The following is a 25,864-nucleotide window of genomic DNA, read 5'->3' on the forward strand; positions in this document are numbered from 1 at the left end:
TCACAGTGCGTGCGTGTGTGTGTGTGCTGTTTATATTTTTACCTTTTGAAAGTTTCTTTATGCTCATTTCAACTCGGTTTAACCCATTTATGTTGATGCTGGAATTTGATCAATTCTTTCACACTGATGAAAAGTGCGAGGCTACAGTGGCAGGGTTTCTTAACTTTAAAAAAGCAAAAGCACTCGTGGAAATATGGTTTCCTATGATTAAAGTTTTAAAAATGTATGCTCTTAATGACCAGAACGATGAAAGGACAATACATTCTAAAAAAAAAGGTTTTCCAGAGCAGAAAGAAATAATGAGAGATGTAGATGGAGTTTGGGTTTGCGTAGAATTGTATTCCGATCAGCTAATAATGTGTTTAAAATGATAATGTGACACAAATCTAGACGAAAAAAAGAAATGTGCGATACAAGTATGTGCAACTACGTAACTGTCAGACTTGTCAGCCCAAATCTGTTTCTCGCCATATCGAGATTTTATTTTATTTGGATTGATTTTAGGAATTGTGGAAAAAAATAAAAAAAATTATGAGAAATGTAAGTTTGAGTGTAATTCATGCTGCCACTTGCAGAGCGCTATAGAGAGCAACATGGAGAATAACAGATGCCAAAGCAAATTATATGCTGCTACTTTGTTAGGGAAGGCTTCTTAGAAAGCTGCGTCACAAGTGGAGCAATGCAGTTACTGACACTTGTGTTGTTACCGCAGCAGCTCATGCAGATTGGTTCTGGTACTGTCTGGATACGCAAATCTGATCCGATCACTGGCAAATACGAAAGTCAGCAGTCTGCCCTTAAGACCTGATCTGAGAAACAAATCCAATTTGCCTTCAGTCACAACAATGCCAGAGTCAAGGATCTGGAGGTAAAGCTAATTAGTGCGATTGTTTAAATGTTTAAAACTCCAAAACCAATTCACTCTGTGAATTCAGCATTGCCTCTCAAGCCTAGAAAAGAACATGATGCACATATTTGGTGTCGCACATCTACAGCGTGTGAAGGTGCTCTGTTGGTAGCTTTGTATCCCTACAGCCAGTGTGCACTGGTTTATTTTCAGTACTTGTCCAAACTTACCTGAAGTGCCTGTTATTCCATTTTTTTGGTTGTAATCTTTCCCTTTTTATCTTTTCAGTTGATTTTTTGTTTGTAAACTCCCATCGCAGACTGTGGAGATTTTTTTATCTTATTTTGGTAAACATCAGCATCCACTTGACATTTTTGAATAGAAAATATGATATTTGTTTTTATGACACAGAATAGACATAAAATACATGTCAAAGATAATAATATAAAAATAGGCATACCCATAAATACCATAGCAACCTGAGGGGCACCCACAGACATGGAGCTGTAGTTCTTACCATTTTTCCATGAAGCTGCATTTAAAGGTTTTATAATACTCTAATAATTAGAAATATCATAATTAAATCAATAAAAAATTAAAGCAACTCTTTCTTCCCAATATGAGATCATAGGAATTTATATTTCCATGACTGTATTTTTTGTGACTGAAAATAAAAAGTAACGATTAATGACTGAAAACCTTAAAAATGATCATTGTTTCAGACATTTGTTAACAGGATAAAGATGTGAGATCCAAACTTTTATTAGTTATAGCCTCATTTATAACATATCTGTTTGTGTTTCCACGTCTAACAGAAGAAATGCTGTGGGGCTTTTCTTTATCATACTGAATATATTTTTTCATCAACTGGGACAGGTCTTGTGACGTATTTAAACTTTTTCTAATGACTTGATTGTTTTTTTAACGTACATTACAACTTAATACATCAGTGTAATAACATTTTTAAAAAGTAGTTAAATCCCATATTTCTGAATGACTAGGCAATTGAGCAATATGCAGTTCTGTTGAAAGAGAAAAGCTATTTTTAAAGAGTTTTAAAATAATACTTTTTTTTTCTACGTCTGCTCCTCTCTCATATTCAGCGACCTCCCACTGTTACTTGCCGTGTGCATACGATGCAGTATATATTCCTATACGTGGAAGAATTTTCAGGCTTCCTCCGAGCGCACCTCCTCTGATGTCCTTAGACCTTGATCGATGGTTGGAGGAAGCAGCCTGCCCTAAAATAAACCATTTTCTCACTTAAGATGCACATCCACACTTCTTCCATCTGCTCTCCTTTTCTCGCTCTCACCTCGTCTGCTTGGAGCGACAGAGGGTTATAAGCAGGGAGTAATGAGAGGAAGGGGCTGCTGTGTCCAGGCTAGTGGAGTAATAATGACCCAGCTTTTGTGATCTCTATTGCTTGTTATCGAAGCCCTCGCCCGTGCTTGTTGTCTCATTACCCATGACTCGAACCACTTTTTATCCAGAGGTTGCACGTGAGGCGTGCGCACACGCTATTACACACACGCTATTACACACACGGACACTTTCCAGCCATCTCTTTAGTCTCCTTCTTAACACGGTAATATTATGTCTCTTAATGGGAACAGGGAGCTCTGTGCCAAGAGTTCGTCTGGATAATTGGCTGCTTCCTCACCTGCTGACATCTCCCCCATTGACATTCTTACATTTTACATTTAAGGTGCTTCAGTTCTGCCCCCCCCCCCCCCCCCCCCCCAAATCTCTTCCTCCCTCCTCTGCCCACTGACCTGCAATACTTTACTCTATATTTCACATTGTATTTCTCGCTTATTTTACCTGCAAAATTAAATTCTTTCCACTAATTCTTGGATTCTTGAATGGATTTTTTTTTTTTTTTTTAGAATGAATGCTAAAGCTCGGGATATGTGCTTTAGTGATCAATTGGAGTTATTTTTTTCATCTTATCTTGCCCTGTTTTTAGGTACCTTGCATTTCTGCTTATATCATCTGGCTTCCAACATTATTAATGGATGTTTTCCCACTTTGTGCCTCTGCTGCTTTGCACAGTGTATTTATATGCTACTGAGTCTTTGCCCCTGACCTTGACTGTTTCTAAAAATTATGATTTACATTCAGTCGGATTGAAATGACTCCAAATGCCACAGTGTGAAACACAGAAGCATCACATATCTACCCTACTTTGGTACAATGCGTCCAATTTACATTTTAAGAGGCAAATAAAAATAGCCTTATTGCTACATTTGCATGTGAAATAGAACTAAATATGTCTTTACATTGTCCTTAGTGGACTCCCTTCATCTGGGCATTCATCTCCGTCTCTATTATGCTTATGCTCATCTACTCATTTGAACACATCTTTAGGCTTCAGGTAGACCATTAAATGTGACTTCAGCTTCTATAGAAGTGTATTATTTCTTTCCACATACTGACTTTCTCATACTCTCACACTACACTTCCTTTTATAATCCTGTCACAGCTTGTGCTCAGCTGCTTCTTAGCACATTTTGATAATTCTGAGCTTTAGTTTTTATTCAACTTCTCCTTAAATAAATAAATAAATATATATGTGTATCTATATGTGTGTGTGTGTGTCTGTAGTATGATAACATGATCCAATTTTACCCATAGTATTGCCCTTAGGGTTTATTAAACATGGCTGTGTTAATTGCAATTAATTGCAATTAAAGTTAGCAATTAAAACAATACTACACCATCAGTGAACATCAGAGATCGCTTAGACCTAATTTAGTGTCTGTTAGGTGAAAGTGATCAGGCATGACTACAAACTGTGTTTTGTTGCTGCACACATACTGCAAAAAAGCAGCACAACAGAGACCAGAGAAGGAGCCTTCAGTCTCCAAGTCTGCTCTCCATCAATCACTCTCAGTTGGGCTGCTGCTTGAAGGCAGGAAGCAGGAAATGTTCACATAACCTACGACCTTGGTCATCTGGCTTGCTTTTTGAAATATAAAGATAAATGTGGGTCGGAGACATCTTTACTTCAAAGATGTTTTAAATAAGTAAAAAAGAAACCTAAATTCACAAAAACTGGAATAAAAAGCGTATGTGGAAAAAAATAAATAAGAGAAGGCTGAAGACAGAAGAAAAAACGAGGCCATAGCCCACAATGGTTGGCAGTTATAAATGGATCCTATAGACGCTATGAAGTAAATCACTGTATGTGATATAGGACTGTGGCTCCTGCAATGGACAATCCACCATCTGCGAGACTCCTTTAAAACTTGTGAACAGTCATGAACTAGTAATGCTGAAATGTGGGACAATCTCAAAAGTGGCCACTTCATTTTTGTGGAGTACGGTTCACTCCGTCCTTCATTTAAGGCAGCTTTAATCACTTGGTTTATATCAGTATGGATCAGATAACTGTTACATTTATTTGTAATATTCTGGTTGCATAGACAAACCCATAGAAAGGAATTTGGAGTACACATGAGTATTTCACTGTCTTTCCGCTCATTGTCTTGATTTCACTGCTTTGATTCATTCTCACAAATCTCATGAGTATCTCTTCATCTCATCTTTTCATCTGTGCACTTGTTACATAAAGATTTAGCAACCCTGTTTCTGGGTCAAAGCCTCTACTACCTGGCTGAGGATGTTGTCTTGATTAAGTGTGATATGTCATGAATACAGTATTTTGGAGCTCCATGACTCATTACCCAGTCATCATTAATTACTAACCTGTAATGTTGAAAACAGTTTTGTCTCTTTATTCTTGCCATAGGATGTTTGGAATTATTGGATCACACACACAGGGGCTGCACCTTTACTGAGAACATTTTAACTTCCTATAGTGTTTTTGTATTGCGGTGGCTTCTAATGATCGGTCACAAGTTGGTATATCTGCTAACAAACTTCCACAAACAAAAAACGTAGTAACAGAGAGTGCAATGTTCTGCGTACAAATTACCCAGAATTCTTACATATACAGTAGTATACTTAGACTTAGCACTAGCTAGAAAGCGTACCGTTTTACCTCTAACTCTGCTGCATCAGTCAGATGAGCTTACAGGGTGGTGAGATGTCTGTCGTCTGCCCATCTCTCCATAATTTGAAAGAATTGCTGCTCCAATCAGAATTTAATCAAAGTTACACACAATGGGTCTTCATCCAAATTGTGCTCAAGGTCAAGGTCACTTTTACCTTTTTTCAGTGGATTTTTAATTCTCATTCGTTTGTGTAGTGCAGCCAGCTATTGTCAAGAAAATGTTCCCACGTACTTCACACATTACACTAACCTTTGAATAGTGATGGATGGTGGGCCGGACGAGCTAGCTTTTTATGGACCCCCGGATGCTATGCTCGATTGTAACAACTAGGAGAGCTCTCCCAGGTGAAGATAGTGGAGCATTTAATGGAGCATTTGATGGGGCTCTTTGTTTTTTCTTTAATGGATTTTCATTAATCAGGTAGATAATAAATAATATTACCTCTTTATTCTCTGTGTCCTTCACACCCTTCACAGTTTCTACAAATGTTACATCAGCTTTATCAGGGAGTCAAAATGTGTCTTACCATTGCCTGCAAGTGAAAAAAAAATCAATCAATCTCTGTTTGAGTACATTTAATCAAGAACTTAAACTTGAACTGGAAAAAAACAATATTTATATATTATTAATGACAACACGGACATAAAAGCCTCCCATGACTCCCTGTTGGATCATCGACTCCAGTGCTCATGATAGCTGTTAAAGTATCATAATACTCCCGATGTTGCCAACTTTTATTTTTGAAGTACTTGTGGAGCAGGGAAATTATTTTACTGCTATTGTTAAATAATTGTCATCATTACCATTGCATTAATAATATAATCTGGAGTTTATATTGCATTCAGGGGTTGAACAGTGTGTGTCTTTCAGAAAAGCTAAAAGTCACAGGCTGACAGGAAACAGGCTTGGAGAGTTTTGCAGAAGTGGAAGTTATTTTGAGCAGCAGGCTAAGACGAGGCTTTAACAATGTAACAGATAGCTTTAAGAAGGCCTTAAGCAGTTATGACTATTTTATACACAATGCATATCTGTGCTTATTAAAGAGTTGGAGCTCGGTCAATTAATTGGGGGTCGGAAGCTTTGTTCGGCGCGATGTTCGGACAATCTATTGTGCAAGTGACTTGGAGCCATAGAAGGAATTGCAATACATGCTTACAAAACACTTATATATCAGATCATTTTATATTAAGCTTTTAGTAGAGGTTCTTGGTTAAAACATTTATTTAGTAGAAGACATACACATAGTCTCAGTGAGCCTCTGTCCTGGTGAAAGGTCAGAAGTGCAACAGGTGAATTGAGAAAGAGCATGTGAGGTCGTGACACACACACATGAGTTAAATTTATTTAGAGGAGAGATTAGTGATGTCTCGACAAGAAAGAGGAACAATTCACTTTAAGATAACGGAAAGTACCAGCCATGAAAATAGAAGATGATCTTCTAGGTGAAAAGCCATTGTGGTGTTGATCTGATCTATGTATAAAATGTATCTGTGACGCATGAAGGGGCGTCAGTAAATCAAACCCTGATGCTATAAAATATCTGTTCATGCTTTGATTAAGTCGAGGACTACTGGCTGTCTGCGTACAGAGTGTCTTCCCACGCGTGTATTCATTAAAATCATTGTTGGACCAAGATCCTCTGGACCATGGGTGGTTTGTACTCTCCCTCCTCAATTTTGAACCTTAACATACTTCAGGGTTTTTCACTACACAATTGATTTCAACTGTACAATATCATTTTTTCCATCCCCCTGTGCAGCTGACACAGTACAAGTCCTTGATACCTCGGACAAAATGTTTTATCTGTAAGATCAAATTTAGCATCAATACACTGAACCGATTGGTACTTATTGGTATTTTTGTTTTCATATGAACTTTGGTGTGTTTGCACATGTATATGCACCAATACAAAAGTGCACACGCATGTCTGTGTTTTATAGATGTGAGGTTTTTGCACATTTTCCCTGCTGTAACTTGATTTTTTGCTGTATTATCCCATAAAGCACTGATACAAAGTGGCGCTAACCAAAAAGAGAAGCTGAAATTTGCATTTAGCTTAAACCATTAAGCAGCCATTTAGAGTACTGTCCAGTATTTATGATTAAAGCAGCACTGAGGTGAATGGTTTCCATGAATGAACAACACATGAAATTTTGTTATGTTCTGCATGCTATTTGTCCTTTTTTCCCATGCATTGTATGGTGTTTGAGTTGACTGAGGTGTAAGGTGAGTGTGGTTGTGGGAAAGCTGTAACACTGTAGGCTTAATACCGCTGAGTGTGATGAGGGTTTGGCGTGAAAGCAGCAGGATCCAGTTTACCCCGGTGGCCTCGCTTACTGATTTTCTGTGTTTTGATCGACAACCAACACCAGCACGGCACCTTTTTCTCGCACCCATCCAACTTTCTTTTCACACGTACACCTTTTACTCATGACGTGGCCCCAGCTAATGTTCTCTCACTGTCAAATCCTATTCCCATAAGTGAGGTATATTCACCCCGCCTCTTCTTCTCCTTCTCCTGTTTCTCTGCAGTGCCAGATCGTCACGCAGGACGAGTACCATGATTGACAGCCAGGCAAGCTGAGGAGACCCGTCACTCATCTTCCTATCAGCGTGTCAGAGGGCTATCTCCGTCTTGCCTCCCCCCTCTTCCTCTTCCTTCTCTCCTCCACCATCCTCCTCCCTCCCTCGGTCCTGTCTTATCTTCTCAATGGGCTGGTAGCCTCACCATCCCTCAAATCATCCACCGCCCCTCGAAAACCTGAAAGAGACAGAAATTGTACTGAAAAACACTTGTAAAGCAACCCGTGCTCCACCGAAAGGGAGTTTGGCATGCCTCCTCACTCTTCTTGAGTGAAGTTTAGTAAGTGGAAGTCGAAGAGCGATCCCTTGTTTGTACACCCTTCAGAAGGAGATACGGCTCCTTAACAAGGAGCTGAGAAAGGGCCAGTCATGCGTTTCCACTTTGCACTGACGCTGCAGGCACTGTGGACTGGTGTTTGCCAGGCAGCCATGCAGCACTACCCTGCTGCAGCATGGGGACATTACGATGTGTGCAAGTCCCAGGTTTATTCAGATGAAGGCTTAACCTGGGACTACATGGCCTGCCAACCCGAGGCAGCAGATATGACCCAGTACCTAAAGGTGACTCTAGATCCTCCCAACATCACTTGTGGAGACCCTCCAGAGACGTACTGTGCCCTGGTGAGTACGCTGAAAAGTGAAACTTTTTTTTTTAAGTTGTACACCTAGTAGGGGAAAAAAAGACAACCTAAGGCGTCTTTCTTATCTGTTCCTGTGTATCAAGTTGCTTCTCGGCTTGTTCAACCCCACAGCCATGACAGACACTTTCAAAAGCCTGTGTGACTCAGATACCTTACTGTGGCTGAAGAAATAGAGGCTTGTGCCCATTGACGTCATGTTCTGCTGTTTAGAGAGCTGCTTCTTGGTGTGCACTGCAAACACTGTCTGATGTGCTGTTGACACGGCAGAAAACACAGTATAATGTGACTTTTCAATGAAAACACAAGCGCTCACCTCTTTCTCTGCACACACAAAAGCCTCATATAGAAATACAGCTTCCTCAGTCGTTCTGCTTTCAGAGTAAAGAGACGTCCCAGCACAGCTTTGCTGTTGCACCCATGTTTGTGGATGAGTGAGTGGCTTAAAAATTCAAACAGTTTCTGGGTGGGTGAAATAGTGCACAGGTGGACTAAAAATATAACAGTGTGGTGCATGATGGTATATGCACAATGTTTTTACCCATGCAGTGTTCAGACATATTAATCAGTCACACAGCATTCCTTATTATTCTTTTGTTATTTTTTTGGGAAGCTCTGAAAAAAGATGTTAGATGTTCTTCTGTGAGGAAAATGTTTTCTCATATATAAACATTTTAATGCTGTGACCTGCAGGGCCAAACTGTACGCATCAGCAGGATTTCTTACTGTATTTATTTTCAGTTTTATGATCAAAAAACACTTTAAAGTGGAGTTGGAATAAATAAAATAATTAAACACATTTTAGAAAATTATCCAACGAGCATTTAATATCACAACAAATTCAACAAGGAACTACCCAGCAAATGATGGGGATGTTTTGCGGGATCAGACTGATTTAAAAAAGTATAATTCAAAGCAGCGACTGGTTGATTGGTTTACCCTTTCAAGTGTCAGCGATGGTGTTGATTCTGCAAATTATATCGCAATCATGAAAATTACAAATTCCTGATGGAGCTGAAAGTGAAATGAGCAAAAGATTCATATTAGGTCAAGTATTTAATTAGCAAAACACCCTCCTCCTTATTTCAGGTCCTTTTAGCTCTGAAGCTCACAGCTGGTCGCCTCAGATTAGCGCTGAATGATGAATCCATTTTGGGCCACCGTGTGTTACCAAATCATCAAAGATTCTCTCAGAACAAATGTACTCCTCAACGGCTTCAAGAGCTCTTTAGATAAATAGTGAGATGTTCCAGGAAAAGTAGTAACTTTGGGAGTATAAATAGACACTCGCCATCAGCAGAACGTCAGCTGAGGGGAGAGACAGAGAAACAGAGAGGGATTAACAAAACACAGATGACAAAGGCAGTGAGAATGATCAACGGAGAAGTGAGAAGGAGTGAACGTGAGGGAGACAGAGACTCCGAGGACCGTGTGCGAAGCATATGATGACTGAAGAACTAATATCTCGAGTGTAGGGAGGCAAGGAGGCTCTGAAATGTGAATAATTCAGCATGTTTTGTAGCTAATGTGTTTTATTCATAGGACACATTATTCAGCCCGACATCTCTGAGGCACTTTTGAAAAATGCTGACTCCTGTGATTGGCTGACTCCAAGGTTGGTTGAAGGCAAAGTGAGTTAGAGGGCATGGGATTCCATATCTGCGAGGTCATTGTCAAAATGCAGCCACCCTCTGCTTTTCTTTCCCCTCCGGGTGACTCCCTGACCTCCGAGCGATCCACATCTGAGTCTGAAGCGCGTCGTAGTATCTGTGCGGCCTGCCGCGGCTATGCTGTGGATAAACTGGCTGAATCCTGGACGAGCAGCCATCCGTTTTTGATCTATGTTCTATTTCTAGACTCACTGAGAGGGAGTTTGTGATTATTAATGCCAGCCTCTTAACAACAGTGTGATTATTGCTTATTGAATTAGCGCGAGTTTGTGCCACGCTGTCGCCCTCGTGTCTCCGGCAGTCGATGTGATAGGAGTGCTTCAATTAAACAGGCAGCGGTTAGCTCCCACATAACCATTTCCTCTCTCTTGCTGCACTGTGCTGATCGCAAATCACACAAACATCAATGAAATATGACCCCTGCTGCTTACCATGGAGTCCAATTCTGTGCAATTGGTTTATGTTTACCCCAGGCAGTAACGTGGCTCCGAATCAACATTGGAACAATTATCATTGATATTTCAGCTACTCTGGCTGCCAATACGCTGCTACAATGCCAATAGTGGTTTGTATCATAAGTCAAATCACGGCAGATCCAGGGCAATTATCATTATGCTGCATTATCGGAGAATTCCATCTCTCTGGTAATTGATTTTGCGCTCGTAGAGGCGGGTGTATTTTAAAGCGTTGTGTCTGCTTCCTGGAGTGCTGAAGGTAACAGACACCGAAGCCTGACGAGAGGAGACCGAGACGGAAAGAGATGCAGTAGCTTGAGGGCGTGCTGCTTATATGAGCGTGGTTATCTCGGGTTGCGGCTTTCATCCCAGGGTCACAGATAAGGGAAGACAACATCACACACACCACCCTCCCCAGTAAAGACTTTTTAATTCTCCTTCTAGCCCAGTGACCTTTTCCTTAGCAATAAGCTGGCATTCACTGAACTCCGGCACATGAATCTGCCATCATATGAGTTTTCACGGTCCCCTCCAGTTAGACTCAGACTGGCCTTTAAAAGCCTGGACGGCTCCCACAGCCTCAGCCTGATGGTCGGGTTTGTGCAGCGTTCACGAGGGCATCTTTGAGCTCATACAAAATTAATGTGCAATCTCCAAAAAAGCCAGTTCTTGTGCAAAACAATTAACTTTGATGATTGTGTATTTGGAAAACCTTAAAAACATAAAAAAGCTGCATATTTATAAAACCAATGGAAGTAATTATGTTGCATTTAGACACGTCTTTGTTTCCCAGTACAGGTTGATTAAACCGAGAAGTAGCTGCGTTTCCTCTATGTCTAGCCGCCGCATCACAGTCAAGAGCACTCAAGGGAATTATCAGCGTTTCATTTACCTCGCCGCAGAGCTTTTTGGGCTATAAAATGATCGTTCAGCGTAACGCACAGTTTTGTTCTTCTTTGATGCACGTGGCATTAAACATAAATGAGTCTACTCAGTAGGTGTGGATATATAAATTAAACTGTGTTTGGAAACCATGCTCTTGCATGCATTGATGTCCTTCTGCATTCCCGTGCAAGTACTGGATGCTTCTCTCGGTGCCATCAATTTACAACCAGGAAGTGCTGATGAATGCTGAAACCTGAGTCCTGCAGGCCAGTACATTTCATAGCCAATCACATCTAAATGAGGAAGCTATGGGGATTGTTAGGAGGTGGTGCAGTGTGTGCCTTTTTACCCCATTTCAGCCTCAATCAAAGGACTGTAATGCTGTGTCAGAGGACAGTATACCACACATGGCGTTGTAACTAATTTGGATAATTCATTAGAAACTGATATAGGCTTTAAAATGTGAACTTTGTTAACCATTGCCATTTCTAAGCCTGCAAACATACCCATATCAAGCTTTTCATAGCATGTCGTATTTTATTTTTTCCCCCTTAAGCTGCAAATATGCAAGATATATATTTATTTTTTTTAATCAAAGTTTGACTTATTGTGTACATGTTTAAATCCCAGTAAAAAAAAAGAGCATATATAAACACATAATTCAACCCGGTTAGTAGGCTTACTCTCAAGGACATAAAATACAAGACTTTACTAGTACTTTAATCAGTCTCTGTTGTAGGATTATATTGCTATACAAAGACCTACAGAACAATGAAAAGGCAATTCCCTCTGCTGAGAATCTATAGCTCTCTTATTGATGCTCATCAGGGAAAGCCAGAGGGTTTAGACCTTCTCTGAACACTCTTGCCCTCCTAAGAGACCCTCATGATCCGAACACCGAGCGTTGCAACATCTTCTACAAATGGCGCTGCCAATTTCCAAGAGAATTGATTGGTCAGTAGTTGGTGCTTTTATACTTATTGATTTGTTATCTTGAACAAAACCTGCTTAGGAGTATTTGTTTGTGCTTATAGCCAGTACTAGGAAGGCTTTCATTTTTCTGTAACAACGACTCTTTTTTTCCCATTATAACCTGCTATTCGATGTTGCATCTTGGTCATCCTTTTAGATGAGGTTTTCTAGATGTATTAACCAGTGAATGGGAGGCAAGGTTGTTGTGAGCCCCCATAGATTTACTCAGAGGTATACAAATCTCCCCTCTTCCTAAGCTGATCCCGATTAAAGGTTTGAGACAGCCAAAGCGTTTTAACTCTCCCATGCCTCAACCATCCCACTCCGCCAACGGGCTCCACGTTGACATTTCCTTGAGAAAACGAGTGCGCTGTCAGCAGCAATATGTCTCATTTCATACTGCAACGCTCAATGCAAGGGTTAGAGGAGGATGATATCGAGAGAAAAGAGACAGCTGCTTTTTCACAGGGCTACAGTGTTGTCTGTGTCTGTCTCATAAACAGTTTATATTGGATTTTTTTGTGAGGTGAGATTGCAAAAACAAGCACAAAGATGGAATTTCAGATGCACTGATTGGTATAAAAAAGGTCAGATATCAGGAACATTGTTACAATTAAACACGAATAAAAAACATTTTCTATTCAGTAGAACTGTTTAACACTGGAGGACTAAATCAGTGTGATCCACTTTATGTATTGTCTTTCATCTTTGCCAAACAGGGGCAAACATTTATTGCATTTTTTGAATTTTTTGCCAAAACAAGCTAATAGGAGTAAAAAAAAATCTGTGGATAATCCACAGATTCTTTCAGCATAGCTTTTTGTTTCATTGTTTGATTACTGATAGCTATCTGGAGTGGCAAACAAAGCCTGAGTTATTATTTTTGTATAATTACCCAGCAGGCGAATTTTTCACAGCTGATTTTAATCTGCGCTCAAGGGAATTCTGTCTCTTTTCTGTGATTTAATTAGCCTAATCAACCCTCAGCAAACAAGTTGAGGCGAAGGTTGTACTCAGTATAGTGCGTATTCATTTTTTTTCTTAACGTGACACACTTCAAACACTCTCCTTTATGGGCAGAGCGGTTTTCATCACATAAGAGCCATAAAATTTACTTTATTGTTTCAACAAGCTACAAGCTGAAGCCACATTCCCACAGACATGCCTGCTAAATACACTGTGCTTTAATTAGTCCATTTGCATCAATTTTGATGCTTAGATTTATTGCTTTAATGAAATATGATGAACTGATGCATTGTAAACTGAAAATCACCAGATTCAATATTTTTTCAATTTAGTTTTTTGTTTTATCTGCAACTAAAAAAATAGATGAAATTCTCTATATAATCAGTAGGTAAAGTAATACTTATGTATGTAAGTATGTACTCGATATATCCTCCATAACAAGTGGGCCAGGCTTCCAAAAGTTACTATAAAAATATTTTACACTCATAACATGAGGTCATTCATTATTTAAAAAAAACTGAATTATTCTATCAGCAACATAATGTCATGCACACTGATTTTAACAACACCGGGCTACTGTTTAACACTGTAACTTTAATGACACAGCTTGATTACTCTTTGGCAGACATGTGTTTAACAAAACACATATTTATTTGAATATATAATTTCATACATTGTATATTGAAACTGTCAAACCCAGAATAACTCAAACAAACCATCAAGCTACTACTGTGTTAAATACATTTGTTTGTTTAGTTCCCTACTTTTTGTTCCCTTCTTAAAGCTTTTGGACTGTCAGCATCTCTGCTTTGTGTGATTTCACATTGTCTGAGCATAGAAAAAGACAAAATTGCTAATTTCTCCAATTATGCAGAGAAATCAGGAAATTTTAAATTTTACTGTATTTTATTTTTGTGAGAAAATGATTTTGTTTTCCTTTTTTAAGGATTTGAGCCGCCACTGTGACCAGAGTGCAAAATCGCTGCACGGTCCAGACTCTCTGGCAACAATAATTAAAAAATAAATAAATAAATAATGAAAAATACAAATTGGATTTACTAATGAAGAAGCTGCTTTTGGCTGCTTCCTTATTTACAAAGGGTGATATTAAGTAAACAGAACTGTTTAGTTATTATACAGACTAACAGATGGGTTTCTATAATGTCAGTCATGTAGTGTTAACATTCATATTTAATGAGTTGAAACCTACAGCCTGCACACTTTTCCCCCGTGTTCTCCAAATATGAACCTTTCAATCTTTAATTTTGTAGCTTGATGAATTCAACTGCCGGCACGGCGAGAATAGATCTAATATTGTCTAAGACAGCAGATAACTGTTAGACACCCACACTGTAGCTGACCAGTGTGAAGGTTACAGATACCGCAGTGAGGGGAGGATCTCATCATATTCTGTCCGACACATCCTGTGCTATAAACTTTGCATGAGCGTCGGGCACCGGCTGAATTTTTATCATTTTCTTATTTCCAAGCGCTCCTTCTCCCGAGCCTTCGAGCACCAATATGAACATGGGCTTGTCAGCCAGCCCAGACCAGGCTCAAGAGAAGTCCATTAAACAGGTGTTGGCAGAACATCCCACTTCCTGTTATGGGCATGTTGTGGCTCAGCCTTGTATAGCAGTACTTTTGTTTTAAATTTCAGTTTCTGATATGAATTCATGGAGTTTTGAGTGTATGGTTGCCACATCATCTTTGTGCTATGATCAAGGATCCAGACACAAAGACACAACAGCAAAGTGTGTTTCCTCTCATGTAAGTAGCAATTACTAGAGTCAGGAAACAGCAGGCTAGCAAAAGAATAAGAACAGCTAATTTTCTGATGTAACCAGTTAACCGCAGTGCGAACCTTGTATTCACACTGGATACAGAGCCTAAATTCACTTACTTTGTTGTGCTATGCATTTGTTTGAGTTTGTTGCCAAGTGAAACCGCACATACAACACAAACAGTACCTTCTGTAATATTTCCAAATCAATTGGATTAGCGTTGATTTTATTATGCTGTAATTCCCTGAAGAGGTGCATTTCCAGCCGTTCTGCAAACTGAGTTGACATGTTTGAAATGGGAGATACTGTTGATAGCAGAAATTCAGAGTTGCTATGGAAAAACATCTTTGGAGTTTTCAAACCTAGTTTTAAGTTATTATAGTTATTATATATTCTTTCATTGTGAATATTTTCATGTACTTTCTAGCAGACACTAAAACACAATGGAAGGTGCACCAGGTTTGATTATGGATACAGTCTTTGATCAGACTCTCAAATTGTTTCACAGTCATTCACTTGGAAATATTAAATGGGACCTATTATCCTCATTTCTACTAACATATTTTTGATCTGGAGCTCTGCTAGAGGAGCTTTGCATGATTCACACTTGAAAATAATCCTGGCCCTCAGTGCAGCTGCTCAGTTCATCCTCCATCTAAAATAAGCTTCTTCCTCCTCCCTCTAAGCCCACATTTTTCTGATTGGCTGCCTCTAACTAACAGAAGGTGGGGACAGCAGGTGGGCAAGGCTCCTGAGCTCACAGCCAGAGCTGTGAGCATGACATGACCATAATAGGGAGATCTGCTCTTGTTGACATCATCAAAGCCAAGAGTATAAAAAAAAAGCTATTTGAAACTGAGTATTTAGAGCAAACAGAAGCCAGAGCGTTTGGATTGCACGTACACGCACCCATTACTCAAAAACTTTTGCGATGTTTACTATGAGCGTCTACTACTGCAGAATAATTCATGTGACAGAAAATAATGATTTTTTTTCCTTTTTTTCCTTTTAATTTTCCGCATACCTCATGGTATGCGGAAAATATTTTTACTTTCAGCAGGCATAACAACGGCCACCCGCAATAAATGAAAGACTTTGTTTTGTTTACCAAGAATTTTAAGTAGCAGAGCTGCAAATATTATTACAAACTGAGCATGTGTCATGGGAAAATGGAAAACTTTGCAGATGTAGCAACACTTGAGGGGGTGTGGTTTAGTGATCAATGTGAGCAATGGCATATTACACCACCTCCTATCATCACAATGTGTCATTGTTTATTTTTGTTTTTGTTTCTTTTGGTTGTACATGAATGAAATGGGAGGACTTTTTGAAAGTGTGAAGAGGAGGAAATGTCTACTCCCAGAGAGGGGGGAAAAAAGTTTGGCAAAGTGAAGTTAGCGAAAAGTTGGTATGCAGAAAACATCAGGTGTTGCTCTGTGATGTTGTGCTGTGTGAGTGTATGACTTGTAAATCTGGGCTCCATCAAGGCGTTCGGTGTTGCTTCACCATTTACACTGCCATCACAGGATGACGGGGGGCCCCCTCGGCTCCAGCCTCCCACAGGGTTTTCTGTAGATTTTTTTATTTTAAATTTGAAGCAGAACATTTCCTCCTTCACCATAAACTATGGCAAGGAACCTCGGAGAAGCTGAAGGATCGTTATTGTGTTTAAATGTGAACTCACATGTTGGACTGTGAAAGAGCAAATCAGAACATATTCTCTTACATGTATAAAACAAAGTCAATAGGAAAAGGGCTAACGTTTCATCCGGGGAAGCAAAAACATTATATTTCCCTCTCGTTCAGCTTTGGTTTCCAGATACTGAAATGATATATTCCGAGAAAATTGCTATTGAATATAAGTCAAGGAAGGGATGATCTCTCATAGCTCAGATTTAGCCTCTGAATATCTTTAAAAGTTCTTGCTATTGACTACAAGTCACCCAGAAATATCACGTTTTCTCACAGTTAAGTGGTCACCATACTCTAGGGACCGGAGACCTCACAAATAATATATACCAACCATGTTGGCCCTCACAGTCTGATTTCTGCTACACGGGAACGTTTTTCTTTTCTTTCTCCGTGTATTTTATTTAACAAAGGCATTTTTTTTAACCCTCTTTTCTCTCCTATAGCTCCATGGACTCAAAATCCCTCTTGTGGTAATGGGGGCTTTTGTTGCATTTCACAGTTCATCAGTTGAGGAAAATTATGGTCTGGAACATCCACACACCCCCTCCTGTCCTATAGCCGTCCCTGTTCTTCCTCCTCCTTTGTGCGCGAGGGGTTGGAGAATATATATGGAGATACAGTGGTTGGCTTCTGCAGAGATCCGTTGACTTTAAATGACTCTTTGACCCTCTAGTGTGGCTTTCCCCTCGGAGCTCACTTGGTTGAACACTGATTTTCTAAATATCCCCCTTCCCTCTTTGGGAACTGAATAACAAATGGCATTCACGAGCACAGGCCGATAGAGAGAAGTTTACAGAGCCCCGAGCATGGCATATGGTAGCATTCATATTTTGAGGCACTCATGTTTTCATTTAGCTGTGTTCGGGGGGGTTTTAATGTTAATTGCAGCAGATAAGGGGGTGTGTTCTGAATAGAGCAGTCCCAGTGATCCCATCCCTCATTTTTACCCGTCGTGGGGGGTCAGATCTTCCTACAGTTGTGGCAGACGCTCTCCCTCCTCTACTCAGCATTTCAAAGCAGCAGGGCCTCCCATCCCTTATCAGCACAATGAATACCTTGTGTTGTGTGACTAGTGTATGTGTGTGTGCCACTTTGCTTCTATTTGTGTCTGTACGTACAGACACACTTTGCTAAATTTTGAACTGCAGTTCACATTGTACTATTTCAGAAGGCTTTTCTATCTATTTTGGGATGTATGCTGCTGTATACTATACTAATGCAAAGTGATATGTGTTTTAAAAAAGCAGTACAACATGTCTGCAACATGTCAGAAATGATTAATTTCCACCTATATGCAACATAATTTTGTCCCTCAGCCAAATTCCTATGCTACCATTGCACTAACACCATTAGCATCATCATAGCAACACTGATTGTAGTTTAGTTGCACAATCTAAAAGTTATATCCTCAGTTATGTAGGTCTTTATTTAACCTTTATTGGCTTGTAATGTCTTTTCTATAATGCACTACTGTGTATTAGGACATGTCTCAGAGTCATTTGGAGGTGGATGGAGTTGATGGAGGGCATACTGTCACCACACCTTAGTAAACCACACTGTTTCATTCTTAATTGGACTAATGACTGGTGAAAAGATGGGGATTAACGTTTTCTCGCTGTGTTAACACAAAAATGAAATTGAGGTGCAATGTCCTGTATTTGGTGTCACGGTTTATTTTAATGGAAATGTAATATAAGAGATGCACATCTGAAATAATACAGGTCACTCATTCATTCTGAAAACTTAACTCTCAATAATTTCCTTATGATACAAGAAGGAAATGGATGGATGGATGGATGGATGGATGGATGGATGGATGGATGGATGGATGGATGGATGGGGATAGAAACCATGCAAAGTGTAGCTGTAGTATAAACACATGCAATAAGGAGTTGTAAAGCATATTGAAGCCGAGTCATCTGCTAACACAAGGGGCTGATATAACATCATCTAGTCAAAATGCATTAAAGAGAATTCGTTATTGTTTAACTCAGAAAAAAGAAGGGGGATATATTTTATGCACTTTCAAAGTTCTACTTGCTTGTTTAGACTCGCCCTATGAAACACTTCTCTCTTCTCAGACAGCTTTTAGGCCAACAGTGTCATTCTCCTTGTTCGAGGGAAATGTGAGTCGGTGCACTTCACCCTGGACAGGCTTTGAAAAAGACCCCTGGATTACATTGAGTGACAGATCCCAAACCATAAAATCTGTTATGTCTGGCCCGCACTGAGCACAGGGCAAACTCTAGATCAATAGCAACACTATCAGTGATGGAAATTGAATGCGGAATCTGAACGATGAGTACCCCCTCATGAACTGCATAAGAGCATTTTTCCAGTGCTCGTCTCAGTTATATTTCTCACTGGCAGATGTGAGCACAGTCGCAGCTAAGAGAAAGTGTAAAGGTTGTTGGAACATATATTAAGAGTGGAGCATAAAGATAGAACTCAGAGAGATGAGCAGAAATGGATGGAATTGTTTTCAAAGTACAGAGTCGGCAGTCTTTTAAAGTGTTATTCCACTCACCTTATTTTCTTGTGCACTCAGCTTGATCTGACTCCGAAAAGTAATTTGACAGTTACCGCCATGTATCATTTTGGATAACTACCCGTTGGTAGTTTCAATCAGGCTGGAGTACTAGTTCGAAACCACGACAGAGAACAAAGTAAGAAACATGAAGTGACGACTGGGCTATGAACTCTCTTATCAGACCCATAAAAGCACATATATAAGAATGATAAAAAAAATACCAAAAAAGAAACTATATGAGCTGTCATGGAGTTTTTAGCCATTTGAACTTTTGGGAGCACATTATAATGGCTTGTCTGTGCACTCTCCTACACATGACCGAGTTGCTTTGTAAGCTAGCATCTGCCCCGCAGAGGGAACTGGAGTGGTCAGCGCACAAGACAAAGACCTGGAAAATGTGCTTGCTTAATTAAAGAAGGGGAATAACCAGTGCAGCTATTTACACCTAATTCTGACATAAATCTGCAGTTATCGCACTGGCGAGACTGTTCTCTCCCCAATTTAGGAAGTACCCGAGAGCTTTTCCTTAATAAGCAATCCTCCTGATTAAGCCCAGGCAGGAGTATATTTCTGTGGGAGAGAAAAGGACAAGAGAGGCTGAATTTAACTAGAGGGGACGTAGTTAGCAAAATGTCGTCACGGATATTGAGATGGTTAGCATTTTATTAACCCGAGTCAGGACAGAGAGAGCAAGTGGTAAATTGGGTGTAGACTTGCGCTGTCTCTAGGACTTTGGCCTAAGGGTGCTGGGATATAGACACTTGGTATTTCACCCTATCCATCTCCCAAGCCATCTCAAACTTAGGCAATACCGTCTGCCTCAGTCCATTGCTCCTCTAATTAGCAAGTTGTTTTATTTCCTGTGGCTACCAAACTAGTTTCCTGACTTTTTTTTTTTTCAGGCCTTGCCATCTGCATTGCGAGGACATGCATTCAAAGCATCTCCCTCAAGGTGTCAGACACTTGTCACAGAGGCATGATGTGACAAGGGTGCAAACGGTAATCTGTTCATTATGTTCACAAGGATAGTGAGCGATTGAGTGGCTGGCATGGAAATGCATTTTACATCCCCTCTGTCTGCACATCAGAGGCTCTAAATGAAATGATTCAGTTAGAGGTGCCAGCCATTAACTGTTACTCTGGGACACACATTGTTGTCACATTGAAGGCTCTCTTTCAACGACAGTCAGCGCCCCTTCAGATTATTCCCCCACCGTAAACACGAGGGCAATACGCCAAGCTGCAAACACAGTGGCGGGGCGCATTGGTGTTTGATATGACTGCAGTACCCCTCCTTGCCTGAATTCCCTTGGATTTCATCAAGGGTTTTCTTCTACCTGTATTATTAGCTGGCTTTCTGGCTTGCCATCACCATTGTCACTTTAGAGAGTAAAAAGATACTGAGAAGTAGACAATTACAAATTAGTTTTCAGTACATTAATATTTTTTTTCTATGTAGTTACAAGATCTGTTTTCCTTCTTACGTTACTGCATTGCTGACTGTATGCTAACTCTAGCGTCACTGAGTTAGCATACATGCATATTTGCCTTTTCTGATCCTAGAGAATTTTAATTGAACAATGTCTTCATAAACTGCTTGAGCCAAATGACAACTTTGATTAAACTCTACATTTCATGATAGATAAGAATGAAACCTCCCATATCTGTGTGCTTAACTTCCACAGCTCTACATAGGTTAGCTTAGCTTAGCTTAAAAACTGGAAACCGGTCAGTAGAAACTGGACTTGGAAAGGGAGAGGAGTTACAACAGCTCATTTCAGATGGTGGATGAATTGTGAGGTCAGTTTAAGTTAAATAAGGGCGACACTAGTGGAGTCCCACAAAATGTTTTATTCATTGGAAGATCATTGTTTTTCATGTTAGAGCTGCTGACTAGACTTCATAACAGTCACTTTGACTAACACATGGCATCGCTAGTGTCACCGATTCCCACCATGTCAGGCGTGTAGCAACATTGTGTCTCACACTGTGGCTTTTCCCCCCTCTTTTTCTAAAAATTGAGTGTGCACTTTGGCTGTCAGTAATTCTGAAGTCATTTTCAATTTAGCTCTGCAACGACTGAGCAATTTGTTTTAGTCCCAGCTGAATAAAATACGTCCGTGCTAATAATCCTAATTAGCTCCCCTAATGTACCCCCGCCCACCCTACACACTCCTCTAAATACTCCCTCTGGTGTGCAATTGAGGTTGGAACCTATTCAGCCACTACCTCTAATCTGTCTGCCTGATGAAGAGTTTCAGCCACTACAAGAGGTAAAAGTGTTGCTGTTGAAACTCGTATTTAGCACAATAAGAACTTTATAACCTTATTTTACCTCACAAAATGAGATATAGTTTTACCGTTTATTATTATATTATGTTTGTGAACAGTAAATATGCACTTGCAGAAATGCTGTGTGACTTTAGTTTGCCTTGATGGATTGCCTTGAGTTAGAGCTGCACCACAATAGTTTGCAGCAGAGGAAAGTGATATTGGTGAACCTTTGACTTCTTGTGTTGTGCAGAGTTGTGAAACTCATAGCTCATGGGAGACGTACAGCTCAAATTGATCTCAGACAGGCTGGACCAGTAAATCTATGGTGTAATAAACTGTGTGAAAAGTAGCATTTAATTTAACCTGTTTACAAACCAGATGATGAACTGCATGAGATATCTTGCAATTTTGACAAACAGCAAATGTAACATTTTTATAAGTAAACAACTTACATTGTATGATTATAAAAATGTATCCAGATATTTTATATTTAGTAATAATAATTACTTTTCACATTTTGCACTGCCAAACGGTGGGCAGCCTAACTCGCCCCTCTGGCATGCATGTTCTGCAGGCCGTACCTGTGATCTGGTGCCACCATGCGATTTGGAGGTTTGTGGTTGTGACTTAATTCTCTTCTATATACTACTAATACTATAACTACTATATTAATTTGTGGATAATGTGGTGCATCTATTCAGGTCCATAATGAAAAACTGAAAGAGTGTATTGATCTTTTAGTTTTAAAAAAAACTTTATCAGTATTTTTGGTTTCTGGAAAAATACATGCAAATACATGTAATTCCACCAGACTTTGTGCTTATCAATAACTAGCAAATATTACATGATAACCATACAGGATTTTACATTCTGTTGTTGGTATTTTATCATCCTTAAGTAGTCTAACCCAAACCAGTTTAAGACCAAGCAGTTTTTGCTTGATTATTGGAGACAAGGTATTAATAGCCGTTAACCCTTAGGAGAATATTGCTTACATTTTAGATTTTAGATGCCAAATTTCCTAAACAGCAAACATTTGATTTATAATCAGGATCGGTATCAGGCAGTGTATGGAAGATTGGCCGTGAGTATGGGTTCCTGTATTTTGAGCTTTGCCCAAGAATTCTTCTGCAACATTATTGTTGCCAAATTTTAGCAGCTGTCGTGAGAAATTAAATCCATCATAGTACTTCATTGTCTTAAGTCTGAGCTAGAAATAGAATAATGATTAAGTTGAGGAAGTATCAAAATGATCCTCACAAAGAAGAAGCACAACTGATGGTGAAACAAAAAACCAAGACATCCATATTTACAGCTTTTCTCCTCATGTTAATGATATAACTAAGCAAAACCTGGCTCAAGCTCCTGATTTATTGCTAGCGATGCTTTTGAACCTGCGGAAGTGCTTTGGGGGAATAGATCATAAAAGCCAACGTGTGTTTGTGTGTTTGTTGATGTGTGTGGCTGCGTCTCACTGTGTATCCGGGTGCCATGTGGCACTGAGCGACTCGGCTTTGCTCTGCCAAGAGATAAGAACACAGGGTAAGCTGCTCGCTGCGCCAGCCTACTGGATTTCACCTCTGAATCTTCTTTGTTGGAAGTTGTAGGGCTGCTCTATTTCTAATGTGACAGTTCTTGCAGAGTGCCATATTGACTTTATGTACTGTATATGTTCAGCGCAAGAAGCTATTTGAAATACATTATCAATGACAAAGCACTTGAGAGCAGTTAAAAAAGCAGTTAAATCCTGCCATGGCAAGAAATGGTAGGGTTGTTAAATCATTGTGCATCGAGGACAGCTTCACATGGCGGTTTGGGATATTAGCGTGTAATAGGTAGGTCTAATTGTTTTAATTATGAAAGTACTTTAAACCTAAGCACCTTATTTCATTCCAGCTCGGCCGTGTGATAGATACTGTTTAATCTGTTATTTTAGATCAGTACAGAGAGGGGAAAAAAGGGGGAGACTGGCTCCTGAAGTAAAGGTGTTAGACTGTTGTGCTGACTGGATGCATGCCTTGCAGAAGATTTCTGCCAGTGAAATGTTGGCAGCAGTCAGCAAACGGGTCGGCAACAAGAGGGGAGTGCCTGCTGGGAAGTGGAGGTGGAAGCTGGCATATGGTTGATGGTGCTCACCAGTGCTTACCCTTGTTAGGCCGCCTTTTTAGCTTGTTTCGTGTGTGCAGAACTGAGATAATTTTCAGGTTCTTATATTGTTAGGCAGCAGGGTCAGTGAGCACGCAGTGTCATGCCAGTCATTTACCAAAATTATCCAGCAATTAATTCCAATATTTTTAGACTAATCTTTCATTTGCTAAATATAGACTTCTTCTATATTAAGGGTTACCAGCTGGATTAATGGGTGTATCTGGATATAGCTGGAGAAAAGGAGGAGCTGTCTAATTGAAGAAAAGGGGTGATTGGTTAACAGGAAATGTTGCCTTTATGTGATTTAGTGCAGTCTTGTCTGCGTTTTGGTGTCTTTGCCTTTTAGATTTTAGATGCCAAATTTCCTAAGTCGCTGAATTATGAAGTGTGAAAATGATGTAACCCATATGCTGGGGTTTCCAGAGCTCTTCACAACCATCATCAAAACACCAAATAAGGGAATGTTGTTTTGGCGGCATGATGTCTCAACCAGGAGAGCCTTAGACTCACTGCCAGCACACTGAAGCTACTCCAGCAGTGTGCAGCAGCCCCGCAGCTACTCACATACTCCTTAGTGGTTTTTATTTTTCATCACTTTGTCCAAATGTTGCTACAGCACACCTTTCTAACTGCTAGTTCCACTTAAAAACAACACTTTTTGGTGCTATGGGTAGAGGATCCCAGTTGTCGCCTTTACACTTTAACATGTTAAACTAACATAACAAATCTAGTTAACCCTCTGTGACCACCATGAATGCTACCTGAAAGAATTACAGTACACATGAAAACTAAACTTTACTCTATTTTTGGCTAGTTTTCACCAATCCAGTGTTGACTTTGTTGTAGCATGGTTTTTGTGTTTTCTTTAGCAGTTTTGATGGATGATAAAATAATTTTTTTATGAATATTCAGAAGAGAAACTTTTACTTGAAGGGCTAGTAGAAGTATGATATAGGTTTGAGTGACAGCCACTAAACACCCCAAACAAATCCCTTCTGGACACCGCCTGGCTGCCTCCAGCACAACAATTTAAATCCCACCTGATAATACCTCTTGTCGTGCTGACAGCTGTCATCAAGTCAGCCATGTTCACTGTTTAGTTCGCTTTTTAAATTAGCGAGTGGATATTCTCACAATGGTCTTTGTTTTTCCTCTGCTGAAAAAGAAAAAAGTACACCCTGAGGGAATGCAGCCAGGCATGGCGCGAGTTGTGTTCGCGTTGCTGAAAATTGACAGGCAGTTTGATTTGACATTTGCAGCAGTTTACTGCCACCATTAACAAAGTTCTGAGTATTTCGGTTTGGATTTGCTGCGTATGAACAGTGCTTAATCTCAGAGTTTAAAAAAAGGCGAAGACAACTATGCAGTAATTTGGACTTAGTTGAGCTGTCAGCATAGCTGCTGGGTGTCATATCAATTTCTGTTAAGCATCAAAACGCTTGTAGACCTCAGCTGCATGCAAAATAGCAAAAGAATCATTATGTTAAATCACACCAGCATTACGGCAGTGATTTAGGCTCATTGTTGGCCATAAAACGCAGCGTAAGTGGAGCCTGTGGAGTTATCAGCTAATGTTCTGAAACAGCCAAACAGTAATATTTTATTCTGCTGAAAGACGTGGAGGGCTGAGGCAGACCAACCTGTAAACACTGGACTCTCCCATTAGCCATAGACCATACCTGCAGGAGATGAACCAGTGTTCGTGACCTGTGCCTTGTGTTTTGGATGTGTGCAGAGGTCCTGTGCTGAGGGCTAAATAGATGTACTCAATTTCACAGAGTCTCTTGAAGGTAGAGATCTAAAGCTGAGATCTGGATGTGAGTTGGCTCGTGTGAAGCACGCTGAGGTGAGGAGCAGACTACCCTGAATTATTGACAGCCAGCCTGGCTGCTGATCACACCCTTCCTACTCCCCTGGTAGAGAGATCCTGCTGTGAGGAGCTACAGGTTTGGGTAAAAACACCAGGATTTCTCTGTAGCGCTCCTCTTCATCGCTCTCTTTCACTGTGTCGTTTTTGTTCACTGGTTCGTCTTTCCTTAATAAAGCTGTTAGACTCTTTTGATTTTATTCACAATTTTAATCTTTTTCTTTTTTCTTGCAAACATCTGCTTTACAAAACATTTTTTTCTCTTCCTTACCTGATTTACAATGGAGTCTATGCTTCCAGCTCATTTAATGCAGCCTCACATATGTCTGAATCAAGGCTGTGATGTACAAACTGCAAACCTTTAGTAACAGAATTCACAAAATAAAGCCACAAGTCTTTCTTTTTTTACTCCACATCTGAATATCTGGATGAATAACTCAGCATCCCTCGCAGGAGAGCGAGGGTTAAGAATCAGGCCATCTGTCCGGTCTCTCCAGCTTGTGTCAGCATCACTGAGGAAAACAAAAAGAAAGA

General features: G+C 40.0%; 1 protein-coding gene across 3 annotated transcripts in view; it reads left to right on the forward strand.

Moving 5' to 3' along the window:
* Positions 1–25,864, forward strand: part of ntng1a (netrin g1a) — a 132,236-nt gene that overhangs the window by 7,455 nt on the left and 98,917 nt on the right. For all 3 annotated transcript variants that reach the window (XM_080865753.1, XM_080865752.1, XM_080865751.1), the window contains exon 2: positions 7,399–8,070. In XM_080865753.1, the coding sequence (XP_080721879.1) occupies positions 7,819–8,070 (252 nt within the window). In that variant the 5' untranslated portion in view covers positions 7,399–7,818. The remainder of the gene's footprint in view (positions 1–7,398; positions 8,071–25,864) is intronic.

Source organism: Rhamphochromis sp. 'chilingali' (assembly GCF_963969265.1).
Source record: "Rhamphochromis sp. 'chilingali' genome assembly, chromosome: 18".
In the NCBI taxonomy this organism is placed as follows: Eukaryota; Metazoa; Chordata; class Actinopteri; order Cichliformes; family Cichlidae; genus Rhamphochromis; species Rhamphochromis sp. 'chilingali'.